This window comes from Coloeus monedula, assembly GCF_965178545.1.
Source record: "Coloeus monedula genome assembly, chromosome: 14".
In the NCBI taxonomy this organism is placed as follows: Eukaryota; Metazoa; Chordata; class Aves; order Passeriformes; family Corvidae; genus Coloeus; species Coloeus monedula.
The window spans coordinates 20,843,619-20,867,794 of NC_138794.1; the positions used below are offsets into that span (position 1 = coordinate 20,843,619).

The 24,176-nt window shown below is 44.5% G+C and overlaps 1 protein-coding gene across 1 annotated transcript in view; it reads right to left on the reverse strand.

Annotated features, from left to right (window-relative positions):
• The window catches only part of ZNF592 (zinc finger protein 592), a 36,032-nt gene that overhangs the window by 2,450 nt on the left and 9,406 nt on the right, over positions 1-24,176 (reverse strand). Inside the window, exons 3-8 of the mRNA XM_082291023.1 lie at positions 13,580-13,758; positions 9,052-9,228; positions 8,125-8,284; positions 5,195-5,473; positions 4,026-4,138; positions 485-620 (exon numbers count right to left, since the gene is read on the reverse strand). Coding sequence (XP_082147149.1) covers positions 485-620; positions 4,026-4,138; positions 5,195-5,473; positions 8,125-8,284; positions 9,052-9,228; positions 13,580-13,758 — 1,044 coding nt within the window. The remainder of the gene's footprint in view (positions 1-484; positions 621-4,025; positions 4,139-5,194; positions 5,474-8,124; positions 8,285-9,051; positions 9,229-13,579; positions 13,759-24,176) is intronic.

Below are 24,176 nucleotides of genomic sequence, written 5' to 3' on the forward strand. Positions count from 1 at the left end.
ACAGTTACATACACTATACAAAATTATACATTCCTATTTAAGAAAAATGCAGTTCTCATAGGTTCTCATCTAGCAAGTATTTTAAAACAGAAAATAAATCTTTTATAACTAGCAGAAAAAATAAGGGAGAAAGAAGAAAAATGTGCCATGCTCATGAACGGGGTACCAGGGGAAAACAAGGGTAATAACAAACTTAAATTACAAAGTAGACTGAATAAACACCAGTAAAACACAGCAAGCAAATCTTGAGAAATGCAAGATATGTTGTCCTGGTGCAGCTCAGCTGCGTTCACACTGCTGACCCTGACTCTGCCAGAGGGAATCAGGCTGGATGGAACTGAGTGAGGGAAGGAAATCTGCCATATGGATGGGAGGGCTTGACTGGCACAAGGCCACAGCTTGATGTAACACCCCAAATGAACAGCTACTGGCCAGGTACATTTAATTGCACATTTAATTTTCCATGAAAATAGGTATCAGTTACTTCTGCTCTGTCTCTCTCTGGAGCTTTCGCTTTGGCCATCTGGGATAAGTCTGGGTTTTTGATGCCGTGCATGAGGCTGATGTGGTTCTCCAGCATGAATGGCTGAGGAAATGTCTGATTTTCATCTGTGCAGTACCTTGGAAATAAAAAAAAGAAGACAATTTATTAGAGGACCTGCTCGTTGTACTGTGCCAAACCAAGAGCTGTCATTGGAGACAGACTCTGGTGAGTAATATACCATTAGATTACCAAAATACACAGCAAAGCATCATTTTAATAATAAAACGTTACCCCCAAGAGAAATCTAGAACAGTTTGGAGCTTGTCACAGTGCTCATGAATGAGACTAGGGCATGTCTTCTTTACAGTGCTAAATACATGTAGCGACTAGTGGGGGTCAGGCCCCCTGTGACAAGTGCCAGAGGATAAATGATCAGGATGGAAAACATATGGGAGAAAATCACTCTGACATGAGAGACCTACACAGAGGGAGCTGCTGACTCCAGTGACACCGAGAAGGCCTGTGGCACAACGCAGTCCTGCACTCAGCACTCCCAAGTACCAGGGAGAACCAGCATCCTATCCACCAGACGGTACCAAAACACAGCAAAAATTCTTACTGAACTGCTGAAATTCCAACTTTTATACCAACAACCTAGGCAGAAGCACTCATGAACATGCCACTTATATGTAACTCTTCATGTTCCAACCTGGCAGGACTCCAGAGCTGCCACAGAGCTGGCTGACACCTCAAAAGGAGCTGTGAAGGGGATGCGCCGTCTGTACCTTTGCTCCTGGGTGACTGAGATCTACTGGAATAAGTGCCAGGCCTTGCAGACATCTAAACCAGCCCCCCTGAAGTGCACAGAGGGTTCTGTTAGCAACTGAGAAAGCCAAAACTGAGTATCTGTGCTGTTCTGGTGTCTGCCAGCACAGCATGGTGAAGGTCCATCAGCTACACGTGGACCTGAGCAAGGACAAGTGACACCAGAGTCCCCTGAAGTGCCCTAATTGCATCTGAGACAGAAGCAACACGGGATTAAGGGCAACAGAGAGGAGCTGAAGTGTCTCTGGGTAACAAAGACATCTTCTGAAAGCACAGAAGAAGATTCCTACTGATCTTCCAGTAACTAGAGGGAAATTAAGTAACAGTGAGCAATGATGTGAAAATGCAGACGTGCTCATTGAGTACTTCTGGGTTTTAACAGAAATTGCTCAGAGGATAAATCAATATTTAATGATGACGGAATTTTTCTCCCTTGTGGAGAAAAGCTGAGAGGTTATTAAGTGGTATTTATCAAAAATAAACATGTTGAAAATCAAGTGCTTCAGACAGTTTGTATTTAAGACTTGGAAAAGAAGAACAAGATCTTACAACAATAACCAAGTGAATTATGAAAGAAAATACAAAATACATCACAGTATTTTGCAATTTGCCCTTATTTAGAATTCTTTTCATGTGAGCAGGGAAAGATGCTTTTCTAACCTGAATTACTCCAGTGACAAGCATGGCAGGAGAGTGTTCAAGCAAGTCCTCTAGCACTGGTTTCTCCCTACAAATTTATCCAAAGCCAGAGACCTAAGCAGGGCAGGGGGAGAAAGGGGAAATCACAGCTGGGAATGTTAGAAGCCAGAGGGAGGTCACCTACAAGCAAGCATGCTGGAGTCACAAAAACAGTCAGTAATCAGATCCATGACAGATTTTATTCATATTCCACATGGAAACCCAGGAGAAGAGGGTGACATGAAGTTAAGACACCAAAAGCCCTGAAGAGAATAACAGGTGAGAGTGATACAAAACGCCAAACAGGAAGGAGGAAAAGAGACACCAGAAGCAGAAGAAACAAGGAGCAGCGGATGTGTGATGCCTTACAGAGTGCTGAAAAGAGTCAGGGAGGAATTCAGAGACCGGATGGTAAGATTTTTAGAACAGCACTCTGGACAAGCTAAGAGGGATCAAATGGAAGACAGGACAAGAGACATCAGATCCAAACAAAGAGCAGCTCTTGGAGATGCTGGCACAGTATTCCAAGGAAGAGGTTTCATCTACAGAGTGCTGTGATTTCAGTAAGTCTGCCACTACAATGATTGAGGAGAGCACAACCACTGTGCAATTAAGACTTCATCAACAGAGTTTGAGAAGGAGCAACTACAAGCTGGAGAATTAAATGCAACCACAATTCCCTTGCTTTTCTAGGTGTGTCTTCTCTGCTGGCATGATCATGGCCCCTTGGGTGAACCAGTGGATCCACAGTTGTGTGTTGTTCTGAAAAGTAACAAGATAATGCACAGCAGGCTGGCATATCCTAGGCTGTCAGGAATTCCCACACACAAATCCTCCTTCCCAGTAACATCTTATGCTCATTTTGATCCTGAAACATTTCACTTTAAAAACAACTGATCCAGAGAGAACAGATTTACACAGATCAGGTGAATGTACACCAAAGACTATCGCCCATGAACTTAAAAGCTGAATGAAACACAGTGGGAGCACCCATTTCATCTCCTCCAGATGTTCCAAGTCAGAGCAGTTATAAGAAATGGAAAGTTTAGAAGTCCTGGATGAAAAAATGTTTCAGGAATGTATTCCCAGTGGTAATGCCTATGCTGCATCCATTTACTAAAAGCTATTGTGGCTCACTAGATAGCCCAAAAAAATACAGTACTTGAGGAATGTACTTGTACTCTTCAGATGAGGTTTTAGCAACTTGAGTGCAGTGAAGTGACAACAAATGTCAGAAACTCTTGCATTAAACCAAAATTTTAGATAAATCTGAAATATCCCCCAACCTACATCACTGCAAACTTCTTTTTCTATCCAAATGTGCTTTAATCCCGTCTCAAAAGGATGTCTCGGAATGAGACAGGAAGGAATTTTGCGCGGTTGCTCAGCATACAACTTTCTCTGTAGCAGTTAGAGGCAGATTCATAAGCACTGGGCTTTGTCCTGAACTGAGATTGTATCCACAGTTAAAACATGTTCACCAGCAATGATTTTCATTCACCACTGATTTACATAACTGGTCTGAAGTCTTCAGATCCATTTTCCAACTTTGAGGCGTGACTTCCCAAGCACTTCCAGCAAGATTAATTCTCCATTGCCCTGCAGCCTGTGCAGTCAGTTCTGCCCTTGCAAAGCCACCGCAAGACCTGGTTCATTAGGATTTTACACACCTTTTGCACCCAAGGAGAAGGCACAAGACTGATGCATAACCACACCAACCACAAAGCAGTGAAAGACTGGCCCAGTATTTTATTGGCTGTTTCACAACGATGCACAAAGTAAATCTCATTTTGCACCTGCAGATCTCAAATCACACCTTCCCTTAAGTTTCCAAAGGACATTCACGGAGCAGTCAAAAGCAAGGTCTTATTTTAGCCACTAAGTCTCTCACGTTTAACACATTCCTCTCCTCACTTTCACTCAGTAACTTACAGATTGGAGTAGACAGGAGCAGCAGACACGAGTTATTAAAACTTCCAAACTTGAAGGATTAGACTGCTGCTGAAAAGCAGTTTGCAAAGTGGCCTTGGGTACGTACCAGCAAGTGTAGACTTTCTTTGCTGTGTCGTGGTTATTGCGGATGTGTCTGCGCAGGCTGTTGGAGGCATTGAACGAGCGCTCGCACTGGCGACAGGGGTATCTCTTCACGGACTGGCAGGAAAAGAGGAACAGCTTTGAACAGCAGGGACAGGGAAGGCACTGACTGGATTCTAATTCCCATGCTCTTCACCTGGACATTACTTCTCAGATGCAAAAAAATCCCTTCCATAATAAGTAATTCCACTGATAGAGATCACTGAGATTTTGAGATCCCACTTAGATTCAGCGCAACAGCTGGGTAATACCAGCACTGATCTTATAAAACCAGGACTACTTAAAGCACATGTTTGATTTTATTGATTTTTTTTTATTAGGAATTGCATAGATGCTTCTCCTGTGGGTTCATTTCACTGCAGGACCCCGTGCAGAGTTCACTCAGTGGAAGGTCCCTTTGGCCCCAGAAGGCAGCAGGACTCCAGGGAAGTAAAAATCCACTTACCCTTCTCACTCCTCATAATTCAGCACAAGAAAAGGCCCATCTGCTAAAAAGCATCACACGGGCCCTCCTGTTATCCATGTATGATATCTACATCCCCCTACAAAAGTCTGCCCAGCCTGTTACCAGCCTCCTCCAAAATTTTCCTACAGCCCTTCGTATAACCTGCATGCACATTCCAGTTAAAGTCTTAGACTTGTTTAATTATTATCTGTATGTATTAAACTGAAATATTTGCCCAATTTCCTACTTCTGTGGAATTCAAATGAGAAAAATCAGCATTCTCAGACTGCCCTCATCTTCTTCTGTTGAAGTGAGGACATGATCAAGTGGGACACCCCAGCCCACCCCAAATCAAGTTAGAAGGACTCAAGCACCATGATCCCAATTCCCATTTATGGCTGGGTGACTCAGGGTATCAAACAAGAAGCCCTGATGCCAAAGTACTGAGAAATCTGGCTGCACACAGCATCTTGGCCCATGTTCTGCCAGCGACAAGGATTAGCTTGACAGAAGTAGGTCAAGGCAATGCAAAGCTTGAGCTGGATGAAACCCACAAAAAATTGAGATTTGCAGTTCTCGTACCGACAGCCCTGCAAAGGGGCCTAGAATGCAGGAGCCTGGTGCTCTTCCCCAGTTCCCTAGCTCAAGTGTTTCATCCAAGTCCTTACCCTTCCATGATTTCTCTTCATGTGGGACACATAGGTTTCCCGATCAGGGATCCACTGTGAACATTCCTTGCAAGTCCAACCAGTTCTTCTCAGTCTGGACTTGGATTCAGGATTGTGTCCTTCCACCCTCATGTCTTTCCTCATCAGAGGAGAGTGAGAAGTCCCGTTGGCTACCAAAAGCTCCTTTGGTGAGGTATGAACCTGGTTCCTTGAAGCCTTCTCAGACTTGTGCTGGAAGTTTGAGAGCTCTTCAGGATTTTGGGGGACTCCATGAACACCCTGTATAACAGTAATAGTGGAAACGCACATAACATTTACATACAATTCCTATTTCACACCCTTATTTATTAAGGAACACTATTTACTATTTCAATACCTAATTTAAATCCCCACTGGCCAAACAATGCGTTGTTGTCTTGCTCCTGCATGTTTTCCCATTTCTCCTAGAAGCTGCTGCAGTGCTTTCCCTGACAAGAGATTTTCCCAAGAATCATGAAGCTTCTGTTTCTGTTTCCTACATGACAACAGCCACTCCTTGGTGCTGCCTGTTTAGCATTTTGGATAAGCCCTGGGAACTCTGGTTAAACAGGGAAGATGTAATGGAAGAGAAATTTTAATTGTCATTATTTCAAGAGCCTAAGCTCTAAAAACACAGAGCTTTGGTAAGCTCTGAATGAAATGTTTGCTGGTATCCTGGGGGCTCCAAAGCTGCTTAATCTTTGCTCAAGGGATTGGAAGAGAAAATGTTTAAGTTTCTCCAAGTCTATTTCCTTCAATTCCTCTCCATCTATTGATATTTACATTTTTCACTGTTCAAAACTTTGCTCCTGACATAGAAGACCAAGCATAAAGCCAGGAACCAGCCTTATAAGGAATATGGCTCCAGGCTCTTCGGTTATTCAACACGCCAAAATCCAAAGTCCACCAAAAAGTTATTTTAACAAAGAAAATTGAACAGAAGGAAAATAATCTAAAAATGAAGAGCTGTGGGAAAGCAAAAGCAAGTAAAACAGCAACATACCAAAGAAACCTCAAGAAACTCCCCTAGGAACATCGACAGTTCATCCACACAAAAGGCTAATTTAGAGGTTTAATTGTGCACAGTAATTAATAATGGGTAAAGTTTCAACACACAAAAGCCCCAGGCATTTGGAAGTCTTTCTGTGGGTTAGACACCAAACAAATCTCCAAACACAAGGTCTCAGCTGAGAAGTCTGTGTGCTTTGCACCTGGCCCAGCTGATGACCACAGAAGCCATAGCACTGCCACCTCCTCAGGAACACAGACACATCACCTTTCTCCCCACCTGGAAATCTCTGGAGTGTTTCAGTGCCCATTACTCCACTGTTACACCACCGGGGTAAAACAAATGAGGATTATGGAAAAATGAAGTGATTTCTCTGCAGAATCAATACCAGTGAGCAGAGCTAACTCCTGCTCTGCGACGCTTTAAAGCCAAGGAAGATGAGGAGGCACATGGATTCTTTATTTTGTTTGTAGGCACACACTAGACAGCCCTTCCTAAAAACTCTACTGCATGAAGGTGACTGCAGAGGAGATGGGGGGGGGGGGTTGCAATTACTACCCTGCCACAGCCAAAAAGCCTTCAATTACCTCAGAGGTTAAGAGACAAAGCTTTGTGCTGAAGATCTCGGGGCGCTGGTGGACAAACTGCTGCAGGCAGGTTCCTGGGGTGGGATCTGACAGTGAACCACAGGGTGTGTATCTCAGCTCCAGCTTTTTAGCACTGGGGATGAACACCTCTTTGAAGGTCCCAGCCTTAATCTCAACTCTATTTTCCTAGCTATAATGCACCAATATTAGCAATCATTGACTTCACAGGAGGGCTTCAAATTGTAATTCATTACTGCATGCAAAGCACTTCCAGATTTCCAAGTTAAAGACATGGGAGAGAGAGCAAAGACGGAGTTTTGAATGGGTTTTGCTTTCAGGAATGAGCTAACAAATCTTCTGGCTTTTGCAGTGTAAATATAAAAAAAATAAAGTCACTGATTAAAAAAAAAAAAAGAATCCTTTTTTTTTCCTAATCAAAGGGAAAAAAGACTGCAAGCTCTTTCTTCAGAATGCCACTGAGAAATCTTCCAACAGGATTTCCATGGAGTGCTGTTGAACACTGAACATAAAAATATCCTGAGCAAGATAACAGAAAAACGTGGCACTTTTACATGGATGGGGTAAGCAGACCTGTAAGGCTGGCACCTCCAGGGGAAGCACTTCTGCCTTTGTCAGTCCCCTCATGCAGTCTGGTGTGGTTCAGAGCAGCACGGAATCAGGCTGTTAAATGCCATGTGGCCTCCCTCTGGGGCAGCTGCAAAGGGGCCAAAGCTCTTCAGGTGAGCACCCAAAATGGTAGATGCAGCTTTCACTATATAAATTCAGTAACACTGTGGGCAGAGATTAATTGTTCCTGTCTCCCAACCAAAGATAAAGCTGCCACATGAATTTAATTACTTTCTTTGAGTTTAAGAGGCTGGGGACTCCCCATCCCTGGAAGTGTTCAAGGCCACATTGGACATGGCCTGGAGCAACCTGGGATAGAGGAAGGTGTCCCTGCAGGGGGTAGAATGAAATGGGCTTTAAGGTCCCTTCCAACCCAAACCAGTCTGTGTTTCTGTGGTTCTAGGAAAACAGAAGAGCTAAAAAATCAAACAGATTTACCTGTAAAAACAAGTTTTTGTCATACAGCTAAAATGCATCTAGATGAGAGGAACTGCCTGCATTAAGCCAACTAACACAAACCACTCCACTGACATTTCCAGATCCTGTAAATCACTGTAGTGTATATTTTCCACTAAGATATTCCTCAAGAATCTTCCACTTCTTCAACCACTTGCCTCACATGGTTGATGTAAATTCTCTGTGAACTCAAAACACAGGATCTTGCACCAGTAAGGGAGGGAGTTACCTACCTTAACGTGCTGCATTAGCTGCTGCTTCTGCATATACACCAGCTGACACTGTGGGCACTTAAACACTCCCACTAACGACTTGCTGGTGTTCTGCAGGAAGTGCTCTTGGAGCAGCTTCTTCTTGTTAAAGACCATCTCGCAAGAGCATTTGTAGATCACCCTGAAACAATTAAAGAAAGTAAATTCAGTCTCTCTGCCTCAAGACAATGGAAAAAGTTATCTCAGCAACTCCAGAAAGGGATGGACTTCTGAGGAGGGCTGTGCTCTCCATGTATTGTCAACACACACCCACGTGGGCAGTTGAACCACTAACTCAACTGGGAAGAACAACAAAATGCCTCAGGCACATACCACAGCTTGCTAAAAATAAGTTTACTTCTATGCATATGCATAACTCCAGTGTGTGTGAGCACAGATGGGAGCAAACACAAAGCATACCAGCCAGCTACACACTGCTTTCAATCCCACCTTTCCATAGTTCCTCCCTTAAAGCACAGATTTTTGGCACCAGCTCAAGCCTTGGAGGGAAAAGCTACAGAGTGGAAAAATCAGGAGGCTTCTCTAGTGATTTTTGGGGGCAACACTGCCTGGGATAACTCTCCTCTTCCCTTCGAGTGCCAGATGCAGCAGCTGCCCTGGAGCCATCTACCCAGAGGTGCCACTGTGGGCCTGCTGGACAAAGAGGTGACAATTAAGTTCCTTTTATGGATGTTTAGTTCTTCCCTGCCCAAAGTCCTCTCCTACCCAGGAGACTGTGTTTGTACCAAGGAGAGCATGCTCTGGTTTGGAGCAGACCCCTGCTGGCAGACAAAGCAGTGGATCATCTTATTCAAAGACAGAAGCCAAAACCAGAAAAAAACTGAGTGAAAGGGGGAATCCTGGAGCCACCCAGCGAAGGAGAAGAAGAGATAAAGCCAAAACACTTACTGAGTAGTCTTGTGAGGCTCTGTTGGGTGCTGGCTGGCCATGTGAGCCATGGTGCTGTCGGCAGACTTGAAGGCCTTCGGGCAAAAAGAACACTTGTGGAAGACTTCGCAGTGTTTCTCATGGATGTGCACTTTGAGCATGGCGAGGGTCATGAAGACAACTCCACAATGGATGCACCTGGGGAGGGATGACAAAGAGCTGAGTTACAGCCACAGCATCGCTTCCATCACACCCCTGGAACGGCACAGACGGAAGGACCAGGCTGCAGTGGGTCCTTGGTTCAATCAGTTCAATCTCTTCCATATCAATGTAGAAGAGTCAAGGAGGAATAAGATACAGGAATTTGGGGCAAAACTCACAGCTAAATGTTAGCAACAAGCAAACAAGACCTATAAAAGAAACCTTCAGAGACTAAAACAACCCAAAAAGAATAAAGATGTAGTTCAACAGAATGCCAGCCCTGTACCTGTGAAAGCCAATTCCAGCACAGGCACAAGTGAAGGACTAAAGTAAAAGTACCTGATGAGATCTCCCTGTGGCAGAAAGCAGCACAAACACCAGTTAGTCCCCAGTACAAAATAAAGAGCACGAATATGCAGTCAGAAATCTTCAGCAACTGCTACTCCACTGAGCTCCAGAAAATCACAACAGCAACAGCAAAGATACTGAAAACAGCAACAGAAACACCCGAGGAACTGATAAAGCTCATTAAAATCATTAAGATGCAGGTGCTGCCTGGAAAGTGCTTGTTTGGAAGGGCTGCCTGGGTGCTCAGGGAAGAGAGAGAGAAAGGAGAAAAGGATTCTTCTCGGCAGCTGAAAACAAGGCCAAGAGGAGAGCAGGGCCACCCCTCTGGTCCCAGCCCACCTCTCCTCCAGACACACACCTGATATTCCCACAAGATGGCAACAACCAGCAACCTTACTTCATTTGACTTTAACACTCCTCCCCAGATCTACCTGCTGTGCTCTGAGAGATGCCATGCTCCAACTTAGAAGGGCATGTGAGGATGCAGCCACCTGCCCTCACCTGCCTCGAGCAGAGCAGCTGCAGGGTTTGCCATCCCATAGGTGCACCTCTGCTGATCTGGGACCAGAACAGTCTCTCCCAAGGGTATTCCATCAAAATGACACCAGTGGAACTCTGCTTAAGCCAGCACTGCACGTACAGATGCTAGAGCAGGAGAGCCCAGCCTGGCAATGCAAGGGCCAACCTTGTGCTTGTGGGATGTGAGATGCACAAGGGACAAGCTCCTCACCTTATGAACAGGTTCTCCCTTCATTCTGAGGGAGAATGAACAGGTTCTCCCTTCATTCTGAGGGCCGTGTGCGCCCACGGCGCGTTCGGGGCCGCGCGCTCGGCGCTGCTGCTGCAGATGGACCCCAGCTATCGCGCACTGGAGCAGCTCCAAGCCCGTATCAAAAACAAACAAGCTGCTGGAATATCCTTCCCTCCGAACCAGCCTCCCAACAGCGTTTAGGAAACAAGCCCAGGCTTTGAAGTTACACTTCAAAAGATCATTAGGCAGAAGCCAGCCTAAAGGAGCCAAACCCTCTCCCCCAGACTTTTAAGAAAACACAGAACTGCTGTTTTCTTAAATTTCGAAAGCGAAGCAGTGACAGAAGCTGGTGTCACCTTTGGGGAAGCATGAAAACATTCTGCTGGGGTAGCTCTGCCTTCAAGCCTGATCCTCAAGCACATGAGACAGGGGGAGAGAGGCAATTCTAGTAGAGTAAGACCAGGAACCACGTTATTATGGAAGAATAAATTCCCCAAGTATAAATGGAAGAACAAATACTAACCCTGGCAGTAAGGAATGGCTGGTACATCCAGGAATATCCAATGGGCTTTCTCCACAAACACTCCCAGAACTAACAAGAGATGGTTCTGCCTGACACTTGATCTTGGGAAGTACTTCATTAAGAATGAGGATCGAAACAAGCACTAACTCGGGTCAAATGATCACAGGTTAATTTAATTTACAGTAAATGGAAGCCTAAACAACAGCCACTTTGTAATTAAGAATCCCAGTGCCAGAAGGACAAGGTCTGATAAACTAATTAGCTGAACAAAGTGGATGGAGATGTCAAGAGGCTTGCCATGTAATTCTTGCAAATTGCAAATTCCACTATCATCCCCAGCACTCTTGGATCCCTCAGGGCAAGGAGGGGTGGCTACAAGTCCTGGAAAGCATCCTGTGAGAGGAGATAACAACTACAAGATGTTGTCTTAACCCTCTGAATGCTTCCTATGCCATCACCTTCCAGCCCCTCAATTCTCCAAATGGCACCAAGCAGAAAAATGAGCCCCAAATTGGTGGGGACAGCTGGAAGGGGCTTGGAAAAAGTGGGCAAGGTGACACTTGGAGCCAAGAAGAAAGGAGCATTAAGGACAATCTTGCTGAGTTTCATTTCTAACTGTAGAAGACTATTCTCATTTTCAGTGCAATCACTAGCCATGACTCAACTCCAAATAAAACAACCATACCCCAAATTTAATTGAAAGCATTGGGGTATTAGCAGAAAAGGAGACAGAATAAGCACTTATCACAAGACCAAAACCAAATCTATGCTCCAGAAAATCAAGAAAAACAGGAACATAAAGAGAAGCAGCAAGAGTCATGCTCATCCTGGGGGGATTCAAAGAGTTCCTCAGCTTTTTGGCTCTGCAAGTAAGAAACGTGAAATAAAAGATTAAAGTCACTCTGTGACTACAGGGCAGGTGCCACAGATTATCTAGATATGGCTCTGCAACCAAAATTTATCTCTTCTGTTTTCAACAATGTCAGTGACATCAGCCCTGCAGCAGAGACAGGCAGGATAACAAGGATGGCACAGCCAGACATTCACCTGTCTAGTGGACTCAGCTTTCACAGATGAGCTTCAGCAGATGTGAATTAGAGGAGCAGTTAAAGAAATTCAGCTTTTAGAGAAGCTGGGTAAAGCTAAAAAACCCATAAGTATAATTTGTGAGCTTTGCCTTTGTTTAGATCTTCATTAATGTCCCTGGCACAGCAAGCAGGTATCTGCTAACGACATCTGTAGACAGACTGAAGTTCTCATTGCTGATTCCCAGGTGCCACTGAAGTCCCAAGAACTACACCAAACCCAAGTTAATTTTCTGACATCTACTCCATTCCCATTTTTCCATCTCAGGGAAAACATTTTTCCTCCAGTCTTCCTCCTTCCCAGATTAATTAATTTTCAAACAGCCCCAGTGTCACAGCCATTTAATATGTGATGGAACTAATTCTTTGTTGTGGGCTGGGTCTCCTCAAATCAGATCCCACATTAAAAAACATTATCTGTATATAATTAAACTCAGAATCAGTTTGTTATGTGCCTCTTGTCTTCACGGTTGAAAGAAAAAGCCCTTGAAAACCTCGGTGTGATTCAGACCAAACCACACAGCAGAGCTTCCTGAATCTGCAGACATTTTGAAAGAACAGCTCCAAGAGCAGAAATTGCCCTGTTTGTTTGAAATCTCAGAGTATTTAATGGCAACCAAGAGAAAAAACAGAACTTAAAGCAAACTCAAAAGATACCCAGTCTCATGTCCCAAGCAAATCATCATGTGTTTAGAGCTGTGCTGCAGCTTGGGTGATCCAAACATGCCATGGAGGGAAGGCTTGTAGGGAAAAGTAACATCTAATTAGAGCAAGCAGTTTTATTGGAGATATTGTACCACATCCAGAACCTTGGGAGCCTTCCTCCACCTGTCTCAGCTCATGAGAACTGTTCGGAGAGTTGCAGGGCCATAGAAGGAAATAATCTATGCTTCTTCTCACAGAGGCACACATCCTCAGCCCATTATAACTGACATAAATATAAATTCAAGCCTTAAGGAGATTTAGAGGATTAAGATCTGCAATCTTTTTGCTATAAGTATCAATCCTGAGACACGCAGTTGCAACATGAATTCAATACAAGAGCTTTTCAGCTCAAAGATGCCACAAAATAATGTCTGCTCTCAGAAACCTTCCTTAAATCCAGTTAGTAATTTCCCATTTCAAATGTGTTTTGTCATGCAGAAAACCACGCCAGGCTCCAGATACATCCACTTTCATTTCTGCTGTAAGTAAGACACATTTCACAGTCACATAATGTTTTGGGTTGAGAAGGACTTTAAAGCTCATTCCATCCACTCCCTGCCACGGGCAGGGACACCTTCCACTACACCAGGTTGCTCCAAGCCCCGTTCAACCTGGCCTTGAACACTTCCAGGGATGGGTGTCCCAGTTTCAGCTGGGATAGAGTTAATTTCTTCTCAGTAGCTGCTACAGTGTTGTGTTTTGGAATGAGAATAACATTGATAACACACTGATGTTTTGGTTTTTGCTAAGTCCTTATCCTAAGTCAAGGACTTCTTTGTGTGCGTGTGTTGTCTCCTGCTCTGCCAGTGAGAAGGCACACAAAACAAACTGGGAGGGAGCACAGCCAGGACAGGGACAGCCATAACCTCACAAGCACAACCAAATAGCAGAGGTGTAAATGCCAGCTTCCCAGAGAGCCTGTGGAGCTGCACACACCTGAAGCCAACTTTGCGGGAGTAGTGCAGGCAGTTCTCCTTGACGTGGGTCTGGAAGTAGGCGGAGCGGCACACGGCCCCGCACTCCGGGCAGCAGTACGGGGACTTGTGAGCGTGGATCCTCTGGTGGGCACAGTAACTGCACTGGTTGGGCAGCATCATCTGGCACACTTGGCACGTCTGATGGAAGAAAGGTTTCATTAGTCAGTTATTCTCTGTTGGGGTTTTTTTCCCCCCAAATTCACCCCAGAAAATTTCCAGGTTTAAAAAGCACAGGCATACTGCTCTAGCAGCAGCATCATCTCCACAAAGCTCTTTAACTAATCTCCTTATCATCTTTTCCCAACATTTTCACAATTAACCATTCCAAGTAAAAGCTCCATATTTAAACCACATCCTCTGGTTTATTTCCTTTTTACCCCCTAAAAAAGAAAAGCAAACTCTGTCACCTCTTAGCTCTGAGGATGTTCTGAATGCTCAGCACTTTCATTTCCTGATTTGAGGAGAGCACTTTTCTCAACGAGCCCCCACCCCACACCAAAACATCATAAAAAAGGAGGAAAATTACAGCCCAACTCCAAACCCCTGCTGCTGAAGGCAGTGCAGTCCTGATGTGCACCTTCCCCATCAAAACCACTGCTGTGTGTCTTGCAAAATTTCTTTGTATCAGATGAAATTTGAACTTTCCAAGACCACAAACTATGTGTGTTTCCCTTACAGAAACTTCTTGATGACTAGAAATAATGCAAAGCCTCTTTCTCTCCCTACTTCATCCTTAACGAAAACCATTTTCACACGCACGCTTTCTATCAAAACTGCCTTGCAGAAGCATCACTTACCTGACATGTAAAGTTTTTATGTGGATGTATCATCCCATTTTTAACAGCTGTCAAACCTCTGCTCCCTTTCACAGGTGTCTCAACTCTCTATATTCCTTCAAAGCCCAGGAGCAGCTATTCATCCTCTGTAGGATGCACATCACTGGATGCCTGAGCAGGAGTAGAGCTGGAACAGATCCCAGCCCACCCTGAGACCCTCAGGAGCAAAAACTCTTTTGACAATAATTCCAAGCAAAATCACTCCTCTAACTTAAGAATGAACAACAGCAGGCAGCTAATTATGGATTATCAGATCAGGTAATTTAATTAAATAATTTCTGTGGACTTCACTGCTGGCAGCCAGGGTAGAAACATGGGACAGACGCCCCTAAATCCAAGAAAAAATAGCATAAAATTAATGGCCAACTCCCTTTTCTATATCATTACTATTTCATGCGGCACCTCTCAGATGCTCCACTACATAACATCCATCAGGGAGCTGTCAAAACCCCTGCAGCTAAGAGAAAGCATCACTTATAATAAAATGCAAAGCTATGACAAACCTGAAAGGTTCATGGGGGGGAAGGGAATAAAAAATTAGGCATTCAAAAGTGAAAACCACAGAAATTGCCAAACACATGAAAAGCTTCAGGCACTTGACCCAAGACATGCCACAACTTAAGTTTAGAGGAGAAACGGTTTCTCCAGGAAGGAGAGAAATGAGTGGAAAACCCACGTGGTAGAGAGACCCTCTGTACACACCCATCTGCAATTAAAGGAAACTCAAAGAGCATTTCAAATGCTGCAGAAGTCCCCCAATTTCAGCAAAGAAAAACAGTGCTAATGAGGCACGGGAATGGGAAAATGGGAAATAGAAAAGCCCCCAGGATCTCTCTGCGAGTAGTTGAGCAGGACCCTTAACTATCCAAAGTGCACTCAAATCCCCAGGTAAGAGCTACAAGAAGTAAGTAATTAGCAATAAATTCGTAGTAAGTAAGAGTAGTAAGTAATAAGTAAGTCATAAGTAAAAGCAGTTTTATTGTGGTTAAGACGTTTTTTTCTAACTGGCTTGAGATTTGCAATGGAAAGTTTATCTCCCTGGCATTGTTAAAATAGGACTCTTCTTGCTGTGATCTCAACTAGTATTTAAGGCAGAGTCAGCACAACCACAAGCTGAAAGCACCTTTGCCCTTGTAACTCAGTGAGAAACCCTCCCTCCAGATCCTGCCTTGTCAAAGCCAATTTAGTTTGGATTTTAAATCAGTTTGAGGCTCACCTCTTCCTCCCACGCATGTCATACCCACTGCTCCCAAAATCAATCACCACACATTGAAAACCTGAATTTTCACCACTCTGTGTGTTCCTGTGCTGGATCTAAAATATGCCAAAACCCAGTATTTGATGAGCTACATGCCAGGGTGCTGCTGCCTGGGGATGTCAGAGGAGCAGCAAGCTCCTGTCACCTCCTGTGTTATGTGAAAGGCTCCACAGGGACCAAAACCATGCTAACCATAGGGCAGAAAAGTTTGGGGACTGTGAGCAAGAGGCATCAAAATTGTAGTTATCTACTTCAGGCCTGGCAGGAAGACTGCCAGAAAGTGTGGACACATGATACAGCAATAAAAAGAAGACTCAGTGAGGATGAGGCTAAATGAATTCATTGCTCCTGCAGACACCACGGAAGGAGCTGGAAGGATTCCCACACTGACACCACACACCACAGGGGGGACAAACACCAGCCCAAGGCTCCAAGTTCAGATTGTCTTGTGGGAGAGTCTAGACGTTGGGCAGTAAACAGACAAAGAAGAGTGATGAGACGCAAGGATAAATGAGCAAGAGTAAGGAAACTGTCATTGTTAAGCAGCATGACTTCTGAACTTGGGAGAAGTCAATGGAGCTTCTCCCTTCTAGCCACATGGAGCTATCTGGGCTCTCCAGAGGAGTCAACAACCACATGGGTAAGGAAGATCTGAGCTGCAATGGGTCAGGATACCTGGATTTCCCAAACAGCTTTGCAACATCCTTCACTACAGGATTTTGAGGAAACTAAGGTATCACCACATAAAGAGACGGACTTTGCTTGGATAAGTAAGTGGTTAGAAGAGAACAACCAGCAGTCCTCTGACAGAGCAAGGTCCCCAGGAAGTTCTGCTGGCATTTGGGCTCTTCAAACTGATGATCATAACCCAGTAGCTCAGCACGTTACAGATAAGGGCTGACCACGAGGGCTGGCTGCAAAAAGAACATGCAGGGCTGAGGGTAATAAAATGAACCAAGCAAGGAACATACTAGATCTGAGGAAGGTTCCAGGAAGAGAAAAAAAAACGTAACTGGTATCTTCATGCTCACACTCATCCTTTTCTCAATGCCTGCAGAAGACACGAGGCCAGACATCCTGCCCAGGGGGATTACAGGAGGTTCTGTTCATCCCTTTTGCACCAGGAGCTGCTGCACTTGTCAGGAGCCAATGTGTGGCCACTCTGGGCTCCCCACCAAACGCTAAGTCTTGGACACGGAGTGGTTTTTCCTTTTGCAACTATTCTGCTTCGTATGAGAAATTATAACTCGGTTCCAGATGTCACATTTTTATCTCTCTCCTAGTTTTCCATGACTTTTCAAAGAAGTCTGGCAGCAATTTGAGACATTCATTAGTCAGTTATTTCTAAAGCATGTTACCAGGACAGGATTTTGAGTTGTGTAATGTCTGTGTTTTTCCTATACTCCCATAGCCTATGCTTTAATCAAGAGTTATTTATTACAAGTTTTCTTTAATTCTGGTTTGCCTGACACATTTCATTTGGGCTTTTCTTCCACAAGTCACATTCACACACAGGCAAATGCTCAGAAGCTCAGCCGATTTTGGAATACTTGAGTTGATTCCCATTTTTACTTGTTAGCTTCTTCAAAAGGGAAAAAAAAATTAAATATTCACTGAGATACAGTGAAGATTGAACTACTACTACTCAAAAAAAGTTTGTCTGTTAAACCCAACCCTGTGGCCATAGAGGTGTTTGCAAATCAGGGCATTTACAGTAACACATAGTTTTGCCCCAGACAGTGCCTGTGGACAGGGCTTTAGCATGAGCAAAGAAACATTCCAGCAGTTTTAGTCTCTTTGCTGTTCCAGGGTTAAGTAATGGTGATGAACCTACTTCAGAGCTGCCCCCAAGGCAGACTACAAGGGTCCACCTTCACATGATCATCATGGAGCTTCAGTTAAAAACACTTAGGCACCAACCCTATGGCATGGGACCAGGGCAAGGAAAGAGGAAAAGATTCACAAACCAAATTATCTCTAAACAAAACCAAACAAAAAAAAAAAAAAAAAAAAAAGCAGACCCCAAAAAACAACAACAAAATTACTAAGGACTCAAAGTGAAACAGTCATAGGGGAACAGAAATTATATTTGCAGACTGCTAATGTTTTAAAGAATGCTTGCCCCCAATATATTCAAACCAAAAATCCCCTACCAGTGGTGCCCTAACAGCCCCAGTTCTTCCCAAATCCAGCCTTTTGCAAGCTATAATTTTTCTGCTTAAGGCAGAGCTGCAGGGGCAGCCAAGGGACCACAGACAGAAATTAGCAGGATCCTCTTGCTATTAAAAAAAAATAGTGACCAATTAGTACTTAAAGTTAAAGGTTAACTTCCCATTAGCTCTCCCTTACTGCCTGGCTGGGATCAATGCCAGCAACCCGCAACCCTCAGCAGGGGTGCTTTAACTGTAGTGCTGTGATGTGCTGGCTCTGGGAGCACAGCTGGTCCCAACACCTTCATCTCTGCCCCCTGTGCTCCCCCTCCCGCATCCCCCACTGTTTGTGGGCCACACTACAGTCAAGCTCCAGATGCTTGGAGGGCTATTTTTGACTTCTTTCCACCATCCAGGTTACAGCACTGCTACACAACATTTTACCAATGTGAGGAGAAGCGGTGAGCAGAGAACTGAATCTGCCGTTGCTGTGATAACTGAACTATACTCCTGCCCAGGTTCTCTCTAAATGAACAGGCATCATTGCATTAACATGTTCAATTAATGGATGAAAAAAAACCCTTCAACAGAAACTCAAGATTATTCATTTGAAAAAGAAAAATCTAGAACCAAACTAATATCCTAAAACCAGTGCGTTCAAGTTTCAGTGACAAAGCAGAGGTTAAGGTCAGTCCTAATGTAGAGATTTTATCCTAATTAACACTCCTCTGTTGCCATACCCAAGCAGAGCAGCTATTGTTATTTCCTTAGGTTATAGTTGCCTATTTGTCAGCCTAAGGAGCCAATGCCACTGAGGGAGCCTGCCTGACCTTCAGCCAAAGGACATGATCACAAGACACCCTTTAATCCCAAACTTCTCCCATCCATCCTCTCTTCTACCTTCAGCTCACTCCCCCCTCACATCTATTCATCCTCAGCCTCATTGTTGCATGCCACCTCCTCCCTTAGACCTTTTGTATTTGCATCTCTCAACCTCACTATCTCCCAAATCCAGTGTCCTCCTCAGACCTTCACCAAGACCAACTCCTATACACACATCTCAATCATCCCAACGCAACGATGCTTAAGCTTCAGTAAGGCACTCAAATAAAAATTTATCTTTGGAAACTAAGGCTGTTAAATAAACACAAAATCCATTTTTTTTTGTACCTGGAAAAATCCCTGGTTAAAGCATCAGTGTAAATCTAGAAACTTGACAGCTTAGAGAAGCAAAGTGGAATTGCAATGGAAAAATCCACTAGCATCACAGATCTTAGACAATATTGCATCAAACCAGCTTACTTCTGAATTTGCTAAATCTGTAGCTCTTCTCTCTTTATGATCTCAGCTTTAATTTCAAGAATTTCAGTTTCCACATCTTTTCTTTTGACCCACTGTACCGGGTTTACATGGCAAGGTTTTGATAGGGAGGTACTGCAGGGGTGGCCTCTGTGAGAAGACACCAGAAGCTTCCTCCATGTTGGACAGACTTCTGTGATGGATCTGTCACTGGCCAAGGCCAAACTCTTGAGCAGCACCTCTGGGATAAGGAAAAGGTAAAAGATGCTGTGCAGCAGCTGGGAGAGGGGAATGAGAAGATGTGAGAGAAACAGCCCAGATGCCAGAGCAGGCTCCCCTGCATACCATCATGAATCAATGGTGACACAGGTTGTCCCCCTCAGTGGATGTGCCCTGGAGGACACTGCAGCCCATGGAGAGAGCCCTCACTGGTGCAGGTTTTCTGGCAGGACCTGTGACCCCATGGGAGGCCCATGCTCTTCCAGCCTGTTCCTGAAGGACTGCACCCCACAGAAAGGATTCATCCCAGAGCAGATCCTGGAGAACTGCAGCCTGTGGAAAGGACTTATGCTGAAGCTGTTCGTGAAGGACTGTCTCCCATGGGAAGGACTCCATGATGGAGCAGGGGAAGAATGTGAGGAGTAAGGCTGAGTAGGCACCTGGTTCCAACTAGAAATCGGAACTCCCACTTGCTGAAATGATCACTTAGTGGATTAAATGAGTTTTCACACACACAATTTCAAGTCACCATGTGACCCCATGTGCTACGCGGCACACGTTCCCTCTCTTTTCTTACAATGGTGATGTTAAAGGCTTCTGCTCTTTCCTCCACCCTGCAGGGTTGATTCCTGCCCACCCGTGATGACCATCTCACAGCCTCCCAGCTCTGCCTTTTTCTTCTCACCTTGCACCCCAATTTCTTGTTTTCCTGGCCTGTCCTTCCCAGAAATCCTGTGTCCCTTCATCACAACACTGCAGTCATGCAATACATCCCATCTCTTTCCTGTGATGTCAACATGACCAGAGTCCTGCACATAGATCACAGGATCACAGAATGGTCTGGGTTGAATGGGACCTTGAAGCTCATCTCATTCCACCCCCTGCCATGGGCAGGGACACCTTCCACTAGACCAGGTTGCTCCAAGCCCCATCCAATCTGGCCTTGAACACTTCCAGGGATGCAGCAGCCACGGCTTCTCTGGATTGGAGACTGCGTTTATTGCCCGTGGTGTTTGCATCAGCATTAGACACTTCAGAGGGCACCTTCTCCTCACAGCAGGATTGAGCAGACCATCACTACTACCTGGGCTCTCATTCCCCTGCCTGTCACCCCCAGAGCTCTGCAGCCACTTCTGATATTCTCAGCTGGAAGAAAAATGCAGGAGCAAGACTCTTCCTTTTAGTCCCAGCGAACACCACTTCCATCCTACCCAGGACAGCCCTCCTGTCTCCCTCCAGCTGTCTCCTCCTCGTCACTCTCAGCCATGTCCTGGCCCCCAGTCCCCAGCCCTGCTCTTTATCCCCTTCCCTCCAGCTGCTCTCAGTCCCCCAGGGGCTGCAGGACCACCAGGGCCAGGCATGGGTGGTGAAGGAGAAGAGGGTGGATTGTTGCCTCATGGCAACAGATCACACACTGATTTAAGCAGACCACGGAGCCGCACCCTGGCTTTTCTTCCTCACCAGCCTCTCCTCCTCATCCTGATGCTCTGGTTTGGCCTTGGGTGCAGGCTCTGCTACCCTGCCACTCATCTCTTTGTCTTCACTCCCAGCAATCTCTGCCTGGAGCTCCATTACCCCAACATGCTTTCATCGTAACATCTTCCATATCCCTTTGCTTCTACAAAATCCACAGGGAAAATTTCCATATAAAACAAAATCCATCCTTGCTAGTACCTAAGGACTGCATTAATCACTCTTGGTTTGGGACAGGGAGAAAACAGTGCTTTATGGGGCCAAGGGAATTTTTTGCTGATTTTCAACCCTCTTGTTTTCTAAATTAAAACATGAACTTGGAGGGGGAAGGAAGAGACAAATAGGAAAAATACAGCTGCTGCCTTTCTTTTTTTGCCGCTGGGAAATTACCAGGGCGGCATGTGGTCCGACTAGCTCCTGGCAAGTTTTAGCCAATAAATTATAAAGCACTGATTTAAGAGGAGGAAGGAAGAAGAAAAAGCAGCAATAAAATTGCTTTTAAGTAACTCCAGTGTAGGTGGTATGTAAACAGGACACGTCACAACTCACCGAAAAATTCTTATTGGACAAAAAAAAAAGATAAAAGAACAAGAAAAAGAGTAAGGAGAACAAAAGCATAAAGGTTCAAGAAAATTCAGAGGTCCTGAGTTTATATTTTGTACTTCATTCGAGTTGTTAGCTACCTTGGTGGATTTTGGGTGGTCAAGTCAAAAAAGAAAGGAAAAGAAAAAAGGATTAAACATCTCTGGTTACCAGCAGATGGACAATTGTGCCCAAGAGGGTAAGGAAGTACTTTTAATTCTTGAACATGTTATTGTGCACTGGTCTGTCCCTGCCAAGAAAACAAATAAGCTCCGTCTCAAAACCAGTTTGTGTCTTTTGTTCCGTTACTTCTGCTGCAAAGCTCTTCCAGAAGTCATTCCTCTGATGATTACAGACCATCCTCTAATTTTCTATGTAAATCTATTTCAGTCTGTTCTTGCATCATTATTGTCCCTAAATTTAAAAGCTCCTTTCTACAAAGCTCGCACCAGATACAGGGTGAGAGTGAATACAGAGGACACTAATGAAAAGCACATCCTAAATGCAGGCACCAGGAGCTGCATGGGCTTTGTTCCTCTCCTGTAATTTGAGCCCTGAAAAGGCTACAAAAAACTGTCTGATGCTGATGAACTGCCCAGAGCAATTCCTGTGAGAACAGGAAATACTTCCTATAGGCAGATTTTGTTTCTGGTGGGTAAAAAAGTGCCACTATACCCACCTTTGTCTGCTTCAGTGCTGAAGTAGACCCACCCTCACTTACCAGGCCTTTGCCAAGCTAAACTCATAAAGGTGTTTTAATTTCTCCATAAGAGATCATATTTCCATTTCTGGTCATTCTTTCCTCACTTATTCCAGTCTACCCTGATAAACAAAACAATACACTTCTCTCCAGCTCGGTTATTTCTAGCAAGAGGGAGCATTACCACAGCCCTGACGGGTGCTGCAGATTGACGTAAGTCTCCTGCACAGTTGTGTCACCTCAGTCATTCAAGGACTTCTCAAGACCAAAAATCCTGCCTTTGGTTGCTTTTCATACTATTCCTACCCAGTCTTCAAGATCATCTAGATCCTCCTGTAAAATACTCCCCACTTTCCATGACTTCTTACTTTGTTAGTTCGGTTCAGCAAATTTTTTTACACAGTCATCCTCCAAGGTCTCCTTAACACAAATATTAACTCCAGAGGTACCCGAAACCATCCATCAGATCTCACAAAAACCTGAGCCCAGTTGCAGTTATTTCCTGGATTTTACCTGATTCAGCTCCAACCTCACAATCCAACTTCTCCAGTACATCCATTCTCCGTGCAGCACTGTAACAACCATCTCACTGAACATCAAGGAGATGAGGATACACTCATTTCTCTATTCCAGAAATAAAGATTAATTTGGCATAAACTACAGCTTTCCACCCCTCCAAAAACATCTTGCTCTAGAACACACCACTGTATCAGACCAAATGGACCTGAAGTTACACAAAACATCTGGTACCACCTCTTCAACATCTGGACAAGCATAATGCCTACAATAGAGGTTTGAACAAAATCCAACCTCCCAGCTATTCAAATTCCCATACTGCTTCCTTCTTGCAGTTCAGCAATGGAAATGCAGTACACAGGTGCATTGAGCAACTTAATTCACAAGCAGAAATTGCAGAATTGGCCTCACTAGTTGCCAAAAAAAGGCAAAGTCACTGTGATCCATTAAGGTGATCCACTCAAAACATACATCTAATAAATCCAGTTCTTTCTGTTTCTGAAATGGATTATTCAAGCCTGTATCTTTCCTGCAAGCCATGGAGATCCCATCCCACCATGGTATTCAGCTGGGAGGAACTGCCTACAAATATTCTGTACCAAAATAAACCAGGTAGGATTTCCCTGATGTACTCCGAGCAACTGCAATCATGTACATGTTTAAAATACAACATTAAGGTCAAGCTCTCAATCATTTTTCTAAAGGTCTTTCCTTTAGAAAACCATAGCGCCTTCTCAGCCACATCATCGTCCCCCTCTCTTCCTCCCACTTACTCCAAATCTCCTCCTTTCCCTGCTGTCCAGACCACATCCCTATCTTCCTTCCTTCCTGCAACAGAACTGTGACCCAGCCATGTCATTCTCATTTTGGCCACACCTGTGAAGGTCATTTACCCTTTATCCGTCCTATTAATGTGGGATTTACCCGCAGCCATGTAGGAATGTAACACCAGGTATTTCCCAAGCCACCATCTAGAAGAAAGAGAAAACCCAACAATCCCCTTTCAAGCAGCTCTGAGAAACCTGAAAATGTCAGAGTAATTCACAAAGTCATGGTAAGAAATTCCAATTAAAGTGAAAAGTCTTAAGTATCAACACAGGATGAGTTTTCTCATGGAGCAGAGCCAACTTAGGCTCTTCCCCCTCTCCAATCCAATCATTCCTGCCTCTTATCGCAGGGTGCTCGTCCTTCAGCTTCTGGGTAACCGAAAACATCGTACCGAAAAACAAGTCTCTTTCCTGCTATTTCTTTTCTCCAACAACCTGGATCAACCCTTCCTTCTTAGCAAGGCGCCACACCAAAGCCATGTCCAAAACAGCTTTTGGGTTAAAAGCACCATAACTGAGCACTGCAAAGCCTGTTTGGTTTCTCAAGTTATGGTCACACTGGATGTACATCCACATTTGGTGTCATTTAACAGAAAAGCTTCCAAGAACACTGATCAAAAATCACCTGGCTTATTTTCCACAGGTCTCCACCTTCTAGTACAAACCCAGGTGCTGCAGACAAATTGCTTTTACCTT